Raw genomic sequence first — 13,092 nt, forward strand, 5'->3', positions numbered from 1 at the left:
GATGGTTGTGTCCCCTGCGACGCTCGTTCTAGAGGTCTTTATCGACATTCTCGAATTGGCCTTTCCTTCGCTGAAAGACGCCTCATCAGAGTCAAAGGTTACGATATCCGACAATGAAAAGGGTCTCTATGCGCTCGACCCAGCTTTGCTTCTGAGGCCGACACTGATTGAGTCTCAACAAATTAGTCCCACACTTATTCCTGATGTGAAGGCTATCTCTGACCTTGAAAATCCCGTCTGCGTCTGCATTCTTCTCACAACAATTCAGGAGCAACTAGACGCCATGCGAGCAGCAGCTGACACAACCCTGGCTGCCTTTCCTCGTATGAACTCTGCCACAGGGGCTCGGGGACTATTGCCCGCCATTATGGACCAGTACCTGGGGGGGATTCGCTCAGTCCAAGCGTACGTATCCCGAGCAGGCGGCAACAACCTCCTGGCTGGGTTGAATTAAGCATTCTTTCGATGTAGAACTATTCTCACTACACTCCTATCCAGTCCTCAGACACCCTCCAATCTCATAGATAGCCTATTTAGCCCTGTTCTTGACACCAGAAAGACAAGAGGTTCTCCGGCTCATTACCATTGGGATGAATTCCCGTCATCTTGGTTGTCCTAACGCTTTGTACCAAAACCCCCACTCTGCATACCTGCATCTGCCATTCCGCTCATCAGGCCATCGGGAGAGTGGCTAATGATGTAAGGGATTTCGGGAATATGCTGGGAGTTCGGTGGCATCATGTATCCTGGTGTGAGGATCTGCCCGGCGTATGATGCTGGGGCTGAGTCGGAGGCGCTTGTCGAAGGCATGCCCACGGACGGCCTCGAGGATCGTCGGTATATTTGAAACGTCAACTCAGTCCATCTTACTCCAATATTGTATGGAAGCCCTAGAGCTGAGCCGTTCCACCAATAAAGGTCATTCTGTCGATTGTGGTTGATCTGGCACAGGCCACGATACATCACCCACACATCGTCATTCTCCAAAGTCAACTTAGGGACCAGTCTCGGGGCGTACGGACAATGTACTCCTGTCTGGGGATAAAATTGTCGACAATAACGCTCAAGTCGGACGAACTCGGGAAGACTGAGAAGCATTACCAATTTTCGGCAGCCTTCAAATACCGTCAGGCAGTTGGTAAGCCCATGCGGTTGTTCATGACTAGATTGGTTGATCCAATGACAGAGGAATGTCTCGGGTTGATCTGGCTCTATAATGGCTGCGAAATGATTTGCCGCCAGGTTACTGCTGAAGTGTGTACCTGGCGGACAGGCAAGGAACACGAAATATTTGGGCTCTGTGTGCATCATGGCTGAGTTCTGGGTGTCCAAAAAAGTGTCCGAATACACGGGTAAAAAAATACTTGACGGGAATTTCTTGTTGTAGTCGAAATATGTATCGTGGAATGCTTCCCTTTTGTTGAAGTTGAAAAAGTCTTTCAAATGGTTTCGTTATCTCTAGACTACAACATCTTGTTAGTTGCGTAGGCGAGGCTTCTTTCACTGCCTTTCTCGAAGATGCACCAAGTTTCCAACAAAGCTTCATTGCAAGCTTTTCAGAAAGAATTCAATCCAACTCAACTCAGCAATTGGTTTCTTGGGTGTCAGGTGAAGGCGCCATGGTTCCTGTGGCCCACAGTGGAATGACCATGGTTCGTTCAACGATTCTAACCGCGATACGGACCTCGCAGCCAGCCTCAGCATAAACCTTGCTGACTAGGTACCATTAAAAAACCATTAGAAGCTCGCCAGCATACGATGAAATGTCCATGATAGCAACCAAAAAATGGCCCTCTTCGAAACTGCCAACCCTTGGTCAGCAGTAGGGCTATCGTGAATCTCTTATCTGCCCTTTCAAAACGAGCACTCCTGTAAGATTAATGCTCGCAATTAAAGACATCAGTATGTGCATAAGCAAGATAGAGCATAACCCCTGGGTGATCATTTTTGAATTGTTGGACTACATCAGCAGCCACCACTTTCGGGGAGAGGAAGGCAAGTCGGGTTGGCCGGCATCTCATAGCTATAATCACACATTTCATGAGTGGCGTTCTCTGCAAGTCAATGGAGCTCCATGAGAACAATTCCAGCGATTAATTCTTCACGTACACCAAATGCATGCTCTAAATCTCAAGATGCGGTTAGGACAAGCAATTAGACTTACACGCTGTCGGGCGCTTCTTCGGCGATCAGCAGCCACATGGGACGAAGTAGAGCCGCGGGCTTGGGAACTCCGCAAGACTCCGCACGACCCCCCAACGTCTGTGTGATTTCGTCACCACCCGCCGTCCCGCTGGCACTTCACATCAGCAACTCGCAATAAAGCTCGCGGAAATATTAGCATACTGCACTGCAGATTACCCCAGAAAAACGACTAGCATTAGATACATCACCCCGTGTTCCTCCCGTCTTCCCCATCTCACCTCCTCCCTTGCCTCTGCATTAGTCTGTGCGGGGAAGCTTAGCTACACCGCAGTCCGGCCGGCCTTCCACAAGGACGATGATGTGTTCTTGCTTCCTGTAAGACGGTCGAAGCAGGTATTCGTTAGTGGATAGCTACTGCCATCACTACTACTCCGACAGCAATGATGCTCAACGACTGGCTCAATTGGGGGGAAAGGAAGGGTATAAGAGGAGAGGAGATGGCGGCATTCTCTGCGACCTTGATCTGGTGGATTGCTGCATTCATCGTCTTCTATCAGTGCCTCTGGATGCTCTACGCCGCCCGTACGAAAATCAAGTCAGCCGAGAGAGAACAGAAGCGCAGCATGTATGCTCGCGTGCCCCTCCTCATGTCGGCGGTCGCCGTGCTGGCGCTCTGCACGATGGCGAGGGTCGCAGAATTCGGACGGCCCTTTGCACGGCAATACTTGGCCTCAACCACCATCAGCAGCGGCAATCCGCAATTCACGGTGCCGGCGTCGGCGGACGAGGGCGCCTACCTTATTCCCAACGTCAAGGACCCAGAAGCGAAGGATCCCCAGAGCATTTGCCCCGGATACACGGCCTCAAACGTTCAATCAACTTCTTATGGATTCACCGCTGACCTAGATCTCGCTGGTACAGCTTGCAATTTGTACGGAAATGACGTTGAAGCTCTGAAGCTTCTCGTTGAGTACCAGGCAGCAGATCGCCTACATGTGCAGGTCCTGCCACGATATATCGGAGCCGAGAACTCTACCTGGTTCATCCTTCCTGAAGAGCTCGTCCCAAAGCCCGCTGCAGACGGTAAGGCGAGCTCTGATGGTGCGGACAGCCATTTAGAGTTCGATTGGGCGAATGAACCGACTTTCGGATTCAATGTATCCCGGAGGAGTACAGGCGACGTGCTGTTCACGACCGCTGGAACGAAGCTGGTCTTTGAAGACCAGTTCTTCGAATTCGCCTCGCCGCTTCCCGAGAACTACAACTTGTATGGACTTGGCGAAGCCATCCATGGCTTTAAATTGGACAACAATGTTGCAAGTAAGTAAATACAAAATCTCTCTGCCTTTGGCCTTGGCTTACCTGAACAGGAACACTCTATGCCGCTGATGCTGGAGACCCAATCGATGGGAATATTTATGGCTCTCACCCCATCTATCTCGACACACGCTACTACCAGGTTGACGACGAATCTACGAAGGCGTCTTATGTGGCAAACGCCACAGATAAAACCGCTGAATACACGTCGTATACCCACGGCGTTTTCCTGCGGAATGCGCACGCCCAGGAGATTCTGCTACGCGAATCCAACATCACCTGGAGGGGGCTTGGCGGCACCATCGATCTGTATTTCTACGCCGGCCCTACTGCTGATGCTGTTGTGAAGTCTCACCAGAAGAGCGCTGTCGGGTTGCCCGCGATGCAGCAGTATTGGACGTTTGGCTTTCACCAGTGCAGGTGGGGATACACGAGCTGGGACAACTTGCAAGAGATTGCAGACGACTTTGCCAAGTTTGAGATTCCTCTGGAAACGCTTTGGGGTGGGTTTAAATCGAATCGTTCGAGTGGCTTGAGAATGAGTGCTGACCGATTGCTAGCCGACATTGACTACATGAACCAATACCGGGACTTCGAGGACGACCAGAAGGGCTGGGGCTATGAGGACGCCGCTCGTGTCCTTGGCAACCTTCATAATAACGGACAGCATTTCGTCCCTATTGTCGATTCCGCCATCTACGCACCAAATCCTGAGAACGCCAGTGACGCCTACCCGACATATGACCGTGGAGTCGATGCAAACGCCTTCATGCTGAACCCAGACGGCTCGCTTTACGTGGGTGCCGTCTGGCCCGGCTACACCGTCTTTCCTGACTGGGTCGGTGCCATCTTTGGTGGCAGCAAGACGTTCGATTGGTGGAAGACGGAGCTGGTGACTTGGTTCCAAAAGGTTGCTTACGACGGCATTTGGATTGACATGTCCGAGGTGTCGTCCTTCTGCGTCGGAAGCTGCGGGAGCGGCAACCTCACTCTCAACCCCGTCCATCCCCCTTTCCAGCTGCCTGGAGAGCCCGGCAACGAAGTCCTACAGTACCCCGAAGGCTTCAACAACACAAACAGCACCGAGGCCGATGCGATCTCTTCGCTCTCCTCGTCGATTGCCGCCGCTCGATCCACCCCCGCCGCAACCCCGTCTACCTCCACGACAACCTCATACCTGAGAACTACGCCCACGCCTGGCGTCCGCAACGTGAACCACCCGCCCTATGTGATCGACAACATCCAAGGCGACCTCGCCGTGCACGCCGTCTCGCCCAACGCAACCCACCACGGCGGCACGCAAGAGTACGACTTCCACAACCTCTTTGGCCACCAGATCCTCAACGCAACCTACCAGGCACTCCTCTCCGTCTTCCCGGGAAAGCGCCCCTTCATCATCGGCCGCTCAACCTTTGCCGGCTCGGGTAAATGGGCGGGCCATTGGGGCGGCGACAACGCCTCGCTGTGGGCGTACATGTTCTTCTCGATCCCGCAGGCCCTGAGCTTCAGCATCTTCGGCATCCCCATGTTCGGCGTCGACACGTGTGGCTTCAACGGAAACACCGACATGGAGCTCTGCGCGCGCTGGATGCAGCTGAGCGCCTTCTTCCCATTCTACAGGAACCACAACGTCCTGGCCGCGATCCCCCAGGAACCGTACAGGTGGAGTGCCGTGGCAGACGCTTCGCGGACGGCGATGAGGATTCGGTATTCGCTGCTGCCGTACATTTACACGGCTTTTCAAAAGGCGCACACCGTGGGCGACACCGTCATGCGCGCCCTGGCGTGGGAGTTCACCGACGAGCCTTGGCTTGCGGACGCGGATAGGCAGTTTTTGCTCGGCCCTGCCGTCATGGTGACGCCTTGTCTGGTGCAAGGGGCGAGCACCGTAGACGGCGTCTTCCCCGGAGTCGGCAAGGGAACCGTGTGGTATGACTGGTACAACCAGTCTGCGATCACTGGGGTTTCTTCCGGGCAGAATGTGACGATAGATGCGCCGCTGGGGCATATCCCCGTCTACATCCGCGGAGGCTACGTAATCCCAACCCAGGACCCGGCCCTGACGACCAGGGAGAGCAGAGCGAACCCCTGGGGCTTGTTGGTGGCGCTCGATGGCAAGGGCGCCGCCACGGGCAACTTGTATGTGGATGATGGCGAGAGCTTGGAGCAGGACGCCACGCTTACTGTTGAGGTACGTCGCTTTTCGTAATTTCTATAGAACCATGCGGGCTAACCTCACAACAGCTTTCGGCTTCTGAGAACTCGCTCAAAGCCACACCGTCTGGCGACTTCAAGGATTCGAACCCTCTCGGAAACATCACAGTCATGGGAGTGCAGAAGGGCGTCTCGGCCGTGGCGATCAACCAACAGGCCCTTGATGGCGGGAACTGGGATTTCGATTCGGATGCCCGCACTCTGCACATCACAGGTCTGCAGACTCTCACATCTCAAGGAGCATGGTCATCTTCGTGGGAAATCACCTGGTCCTGAGTGGCACATGTTCATTAGGGAAGCTGCCGGAGCCTTTGGAAATTTCGGGACAGCAAGTAGGAATTGGCCATGTTTACAGATGAGATTCCAACACCGAGACATATTCGTTTGCGAGATGGCGAAAACAGCACTTCTTAGTATGGATTGTTGTGGGCTTTTTTGAGGGTCATTCGAGTTTTCCCTTCCCTCCTCCTGAGGCCAATGCAATGTTAGATGATCAATTGCCCTGCCAATCTGATTGGCAGTGATTTAAAGCAGTACCACCTACATTATTTCCATAATTGATATCATTCAAAGGCATTACAGGGGCTTCAAGTATTGAAGGGGGAAAGAAGTGAGTCTCGACGGGGTATTGGGACTATCACAAACGCGAGGGGCGGGAGGTGCGCCTCACATATAACAAAAAATAAAACACCCCTGGCTGAGTTATATCAAACCCCAACACTGTTCTTCTGATCGTCCAAGTACGCTTGATCCTCGGTGGGTTTTAACCCCAATGGTTCATCACTCAGCTTGTTCGGTTTATGATCGCAGAACTTGCCCGACTCGACATGCGCGCTACGCAGGATCATTACCGGCATGACTCACTCCCTCGTGCAGTAGCTCATCCGGCAACCCTGCGCCGCCCGCGTGCAAAGCCGAAACTGTGAAGGTGAAGGGGGTTGCTTCGAAGGGCAGAGCTCATCAAGTCTACTACTTGAGGGCCATGTTCCTCGACCACATTTCCATAAAACATTCATTTCCAAGTTCCCGGTTGTTGAGCGAACCGGCCCCAGTCCCCAGGTATCAGGAGCATTATTCATTCTCATTCCTTCGCAGCAAACCAGTAACAAGTTGATTCCAATATCGCCAAAGCACGACTGGAAAAAATTAATCCCGGCCAGCATAAGTACCAGGCATCCCGACCATGAACAACCAAGACGGAGGCCCCGGAGACTGCTCCGAATTCAACGAGACCGCGCCGGGCCCAACCAGCGTAATTGCGCATACGTATTACTCGGTGATAGAAACCTGCCAATGGGAGAACTCACGAGCAGTGATCAAGAGGTTCCGACACCGCGAGGACCCCCGGACGCCCCAGCGCTGGCGCAACGAAGTCGACGCCCTAAACCTCGCAGGTGCTCACGTACGTCACGTTAACCACCGCCCCCTCCCCCCAACCGTAGCATCTCTCTCACACCCCTGCAGGACAAGATCACCCTGATTCTCGCCTCGGACCCGGGCGACCTGACCATCACCCTGCGCCACGAGCCCGGCCGCAGCTTAGACCTCTACATCGACCCCGGCACGCGCCACACGACCCTGTCTCCCGCCGACGCCGACCTCGTCTGGTCCCACGTATCCGGCGCCCTGGCCTACCTCCACTCCAGGTCCATCCTCCACGACGACGTGAAGCCGGACAACATCATCTTCTCCCCCGCCGCCCCGCACCCCCGGGCCGTCCTCATAGACTTCGGCGCCGCCCTCGTAAACCCCTCGTTCCTGCCGTCGGGCGGCTGGACCCCCTCGGGCACGCCGCCGTACGCCCCGCCCGAGTTCCTCCAGAGGCGCAAGGGGTACGCCGGCGACATCTGGGGCCTGGGCGTGACGATGCTGTTCTGCCTCGGGCGCGTCCCGCTGCCCGACGGCGAGTGGATCCTGCCCCACGTGTTCGAGGACGAAGCCGTCAGGGGGGAGATGGTTGCGTGGCTGGGCCGGGTCGAGGAGCTGCGCGGGGCGGAGGTCGGCGGGGAGAGGGGCTTGCTTGCCGAGATGCTGAATCCTGATCCCGACGCTAGGATCGGGAGCGGCGAGCTTGCGCGGCGTCTTGCGGCGTTCGAGGTGCCGACGAGCCGGCTGCGAGGCAAGGTCGCAGGCTAGAGGGATGCTTGCCCGGTGGAAACGAGCCCATGGCTTCGACCGCGCTTGTGTGAATACTCGCAAACAAAGTCGAAATCAAATCAGAAGTAGGAAAAATCACCCGCAACTCGAAAACCAAAATCCATACTCACTCTTTCTCTCCCTCTCCTAACCCAGCCAACCTAGTCCTGCACCTTTGATATAAGGGGCACATCTCGGCGCAACACGAACAATTGCTAGAGATGCCTGTACCATCGCTCATAGCCCACGCCCGCAACACTTCGAACCAAGGCAAGTCACTTCGCGAGGCCCCGGATATAAATAGCCATGATAAATGTATTGCCATCGCCGAAATCGATAAAAGCCTCGGCTCGTGAGCAGCAGGCGGCAGGTTCGTCATCGCTGCAAATAAAATAATAAAAATGTAAACAAAACCAACCCGAAAATCAAGCCTCCTCGGCACTCAACGACCAAGTTGGTTTTAGAAACGCCTAGTGCCATGAATCCATTTCCTTCCTCCCCTTCCCTTCCCTTTCTATACCGGTTCCGAGTATGTGTGAACCCCCAAACAGTTACCGCTCCTCTTGGGGAGGAATGAAATAAACCCTCAATCCCACGTCTTTCTGTTTTGGGACCAACCCGCCGGTCAAAATTTCATCAGCTCCTTGGACGCCAAAATGCGATGCCAAGATGCCGTATGACTGCCGCCTTGCCGATCCCCTCCCTCTCATTTCCTTCAATATGTACAGCTTTGTTGCTTGAAAGACACCGAAAAGGGCCCGATACCTTGCGCCTCGCTGTACCACTGCTGCCTTTCGGCAAAAACAAAATCAATATAAAGGGTGCCGCGAAAAACCGCGCGTCTATAACCTCCGGTTCTGCTCTTCTTTTTCTAGTTTCTCGACGTTTTCTTCCGTTAGAGAATCGCCCGCGACGACCGTTTGAAACGATTCCCCGCGTCGCGGAAGCTTTTTGCCCCCGGCAAAATCCATGAGCTTTCCTTGTTGTGCCTGCATAGCGAGCTCATCCGTCTCGGACCGGCGAATTGGCTGGATAGTTTCTGTTATATGTGGCGAATCGAAAGGCGATGGCTCGTATGAATTGTTCCTGGTGAGAGGCCTCGGAGTCACCGGATCTCCTCGGCTCTCCGCATCCGGCTCCCCAGTCTCTTCTTGTTCCCGACTCGACGGCGCTACGGCTTCTGTCGACCCGGGCTGTTCATGCGCAACACCGGGAATGTCCGCGTTGCTGCAGTGTTCGGCAGTGTCCGAACAATCTGACATGGCGCTGTCTGGGCCATTGACAATCTGCCCTTTGGGCCTCTTGACCAAGCTCCAGCGGACCAACATCCTTTCCAACGTCTTACTCTTTACTGGCTTGGCAAGGTAGTCATCCATACCCGCTCTTTTGCACTTTTCTTTGTCGCCTTGAATCGCCGAAGCTGTCATTGCCACAATCGGAATGTCCCGTACATACGTCTTATATGGCACGTGATGGCGCAATAGATGCGTGCATTTGTAGCCGTCGATGACTGGCATCTGAACATCCATGAGAATAATATCAGGCTTGGCGTGTTTGCCTTGTTGTGCCGCCACCATGTATTCGAGTGCTTCTTTGCCGTTCCAGGCCGCCGTCACAGAGAAGCCCAGCTTCATGATTGTCTTGGTGGCAATCTGCTGGTTGATGGCACTATCGGTTTGTCAGCACGAACCCCAGCAAAAGACTGCATCTTAAACTTACTTATCCTCGACTACCAACACGCGGATTTTGGAGCGTTCCGCGTGTGGCAATAACTCTTCATCAGAAGCGGGTGGCGTTCGAACGGATAGTCGTCGGACGTGTGTCTTACTTTTATCGGTGAGAAATTGTGACGAGTCGCCTGAGGCGGGAGGCGTGTTAAGCAGTTGTTCAAACTCTGAGCTGTTGCAGGAGACACTCATTTCGGACTGCAGCCTGTCCGGGAGAGAACCAATTTCTACCAAGGGGCCACCGCGTTGGTTTTGAGGTTTGTTGAATGGAACCCAGAATGTTGCGACGGTCCCGTTGCCAAGTGTCGATTCCAACGTCATGTTTCCGTGCATGAGTTCAAGAAGGTTCTTGCAGATTGTCAGGCCCAGGCCTGTACCGCCGAACTTTCTCGCTGTGGATGCATCTCCCTGACTGAATGGTTGAAAGAGCTTCTTCCGGACCTCCTCCTCGATGCCAATGCCGCTGTCCTCAACGGTGAACTTGACGATGATGTTGTCTGCAGTTTCCTTTTCCTTCTGAACCGAGAACTTGACGTGACCTTGGTTGGTAAACTTGATGCTGTTAGTCAGGAGATTCGTGATGATCTGGCGTACGCGGCCTGGGTCTCCGATGACGACGAGATCATTTTCGATTTCTCCAGATATGTCCGAGAGAAAGTCGAGATTCTTTCGTTCAGCGGCGAAACTCAGCATCTTCTTCACGTCCGTAACGATGACTGAGAGAGAAAACTGGACCTCTTCAATATCGAGGCGTCCCGATTCAACCTTGGAAAAGTCGAGAATGTCGTTGATGACGGTCAAAAGGGCATTCGCCGATCTCTGGATATTCTCCACGTATTCCGTTTGTTCGGCATCAAGCTCCATATCCCGGAGCAACTCGGCCATGCCGATTACACCTGTAATTGGTGTCCGAATCTCGTGAGACATCTGCACGATTGGTTAGCTTGATCTAGATAGATGGCCTTAGGGCCTCACTCACGTTGGCGAGGAACTGGCTCTTCAGCCTGTTGGCCTCCTTGGCGGCTGCTTCATTCGCCATTGCTTGCTTCTTCTCCCTCGACTCTTCCTCCAGATCTTCAGCCTTCTCTTTCAGCTCGCTCACGTCCATAATAACGCCGATGACGCCCTCAATGCAGGTCTCGTTGGTTAGAATGCCTTCCTTGGACTTCTTGCCAAGAATTGGCAAGAACCTCGTTCGGTACCAACGGCCGTCCATGCCGTGCTCTGCCACTTCCTCTGACTTTCCACCTGCCAGGATATCTTCGATGGGTCGTAGAAACTTGGGGCGCTCTCCGGTCTTTAGTTGGGTGTTGAGACGGTTGAAAACCTCGTACATGTCGCGGCCGATAAACCAACTCGAGCGATTTCCTGCGGCATCCTCCCCGTTGCTGTCCCATATCAATGCACCCTCCAACATGGTAAGCTTGCGTCGGGTATCGACGGTGAATATAGTGACTTGTGAGTGCGCAAGAACGCTCAGAAGCTGCTGCCGTGTGCTCCTGGCAGCGAGTTTGGCCTCAGTGCCTTCGTTTACATCAGTGCATGTGCCGAACCACTTTTCGATTTCGCCCGTCTCCTTGTTTCTGAGCGGGAGGGCCCTTCCCAGCATCCACCTCCATTCGCCGGTTTTGCTGCGACAGCGGTACTCGGTAGAGTAGGGATCACCAGTCTCCAGGGAGTGTTTCCACCTCTTGGTGGTTTCGGGCATATCGTCTGGATGGAACGGGTGCTTCCATCCGAGACCCAGTGATTCTTCCGGTGTAAGACCCGTGTATGTGTACCACCGGGTGTTAAAGAAGTCGTGGTATCCGTCCGGCCTTGTTGTCCAGACAAGTTGAGGCATGGTGTCGCAGATCAACTTGAAGCGTTCCTCGTCCCGCTCCTTGATCTCGGTGATCTCTTCCGTCATTTTGGTAACATCGCGGAAGGTGACGACTCCAGCTAGGAACTCGCCCGTGTTATCATCCCTGATTGCTTCGCCTAGAGCATCATAAACAATCCTTTTCCCGTTTGGGTCTACCATGCCTACACGCATGTTGCTAAAAGGGGTCTCCGTGCGTAGAAGAACCGATATGGGATACTCGGTGGTATCGAGCGCCCTCGTGAACTCGTGGTCGTAAATGATCCATCCAGGAAGCAGGTCGAAGCCGTCGCTAGACTTTTCTAGTTCGGCGTTTGGTTGTAACAGACTTCGAGCGGCCCGGTTTGGGAATGTCACACTGCCATCCTTCCACATGGCAAAAATCGGCATCATCGTGTTGTCGAGCAGGGCGTCCTTCATCATAATCATTTTCTGTAAAATGGAAGGGGTGCTTGCATGAGATGCTGTCGACGGCGGCCCCATGGGAGGAAACGGACTCGAGGAAAGCGACACGGCGCTAGGGCTGACGCGAAAAGACGGCGAGCTTGAGTCGTGGCTGGAGCTGACTGAAGGCGGATTCGAGTTTGAAATCGTTTTGCGGTCTGCTTGTTCCAGAATATTGGGTCTCGCGACGGCCTTGCGATTCGTCACGAGCGCGGATGGGGGCGACTGAGAACTCGTGAAGGTCAAGGTGAAATAAACCTGGTGATCCTCAATCTCAAATATCGTCACGATCATCTTGGCATAGACCTGATGTTCCGACGCTCTGGCCTTGTTCCGGGAATCGAATCCGGGGTTTCCAAGCTCTTTGCGGGTAATAACAACATCCACTACGGCATCCTTTACACCCGGCGGCGTGCTTGGCGGATGATCCGGTATTGGCGGGGCCAAGGAATCGGGGGTCGGCGTTGCTTCTCCACCTTGGCCGAACATGTCCGCAGCGTCCTTGGTCGTTTGTCTTGCGCCCATTTCGAGGACGAGGGAATCCAGGAACGCTTCCCAGCCAACCCAGACCGGACGCCCTTCCTGAATCATGTCAACACCCACCTGAGAGAGCGACTGTCCTCTCAACCTCTCGACAACGTAAGAGTTGTCATCGACTGCATCGTTGGTCATGCCAAGCATCCTGCCCATTGCCTCGTTTGCAAGCACCACCGTTTTGAGGTTGTTCAGCACCAGTAGCGGCACGGGCAGGTACTGCATAGCGGAGAAGGCGAGCTGGCCTGGGGTGATGTAGGGCATTGATATGCGGAACGGGCTTGTCGAGTGCGACCGCTTGCCGTCGCCGATTGAAAGATTGATGTTGTCGCGGAAAAAGCGACCGCTACTGGTCGTGCTTGGAGGACCATCGTCGCTGCGGAGCGCGCCGAGTTCGGGATGCTGTTTGATGTCAAAGTTGAAGCCGCTGTCTCCAGGAAAAGGGCGCGAATCGCGCGGACGAGAATCGTCTGGTGGTATCGAGGATTTGTGAGGAGCCACTACGGGGTCGTTGCCTCGAGCATGGTTAGTGGTGAAGAAAGACTCCTGGGGTGGCATTTCGGTGTTCGCCCGCGCATGGGAAGCTGCGGCTCCGAGTTGAACCTCGTTGTTGGTGAAGGAGGGCTGGAGGTTTGCAAGATGAGAGCTGCCTGATCCTCTCGGGCCGAAAGATGTTGGCTGGGCAGGCGAGAGGTAGACTCAGACGAAGAAGCA

General features: G+C 54.2%; 3 protein-coding genes across 3 annotated transcripts; 2 read left to right on the forward strand and 1 right to left on the reverse strand.

Annotated features, from left to right (window-relative positions):
* Positions 1-2,585: 2,585 nt before the first annotated feature.
* EsH8_VII_000499 (glycosyl hydrolases family 31-domain-containing protein) lies at positions 2,586-5,952 on the forward strand (the record flags this gene model as incomplete). Its single annotated transcript, XM_083270632.1, has 4 exons — positions 2,586-3,465; positions 3,516-3,965; positions 4,023-5,653; positions 5,707-5,952. The coding sequence occupies 4 exons, from the start codon at positions 2,586-2,588 to the stop codon at positions 5,950-5,952; spliced, it is 3,207 nt and encodes a 1,068-aa protein (XP_083128189.1).
* Positions 5,953-6,859: 907 nt separating this feature from the next.
* EsH8_VII_000500 (uncharacterized protein) lies at positions 6,860-7,812 on the forward strand (the record flags this gene model as incomplete). Its single annotated transcript, XM_083270633.1, has 2 exons — positions 6,860-7,078; positions 7,141-7,812. The coding sequence occupies 2 exons, from the start codon at positions 6,860-6,862 to the stop codon at positions 7,810-7,812; spliced, it is 891 nt and encodes a 296-aa protein (XP_083128190.1).
* Positions 7,813-8,654: 842 nt separating this feature from the next.
* EsH8_VII_000501 (uncharacterized protein) lies at positions 8,655-12,936 on the reverse strand (the record flags this gene model as incomplete). Its single annotated transcript, XM_083270634.1, has 3 exons — positions 8,655-9,480; positions 9,532-10,466; positions 10,519-12,936. 3 exons carry the CDS (start codon positions 12,934-12,936, stop codon positions 8,655-8,657), a joined length of 4,179 nt encoding a protein of 1,392 aa, XP_083128191.1.
* Positions 12,937-13,092: the final 156 nt, after the last annotated feature.

Source organism: Colletotrichum jinshuiense, chromosome 7 (genome assembly GCF_051148585.1).
Source record: "Colletotrichum jinshuiense chromosome 7, complete sequence".
NCBI classification, from domain to species: Eukaryota; Fungi; Ascomycota; class Sordariomycetes; order Glomerellales; family Glomerellaceae; genus Colletotrichum; species Colletotrichum jinshuiense.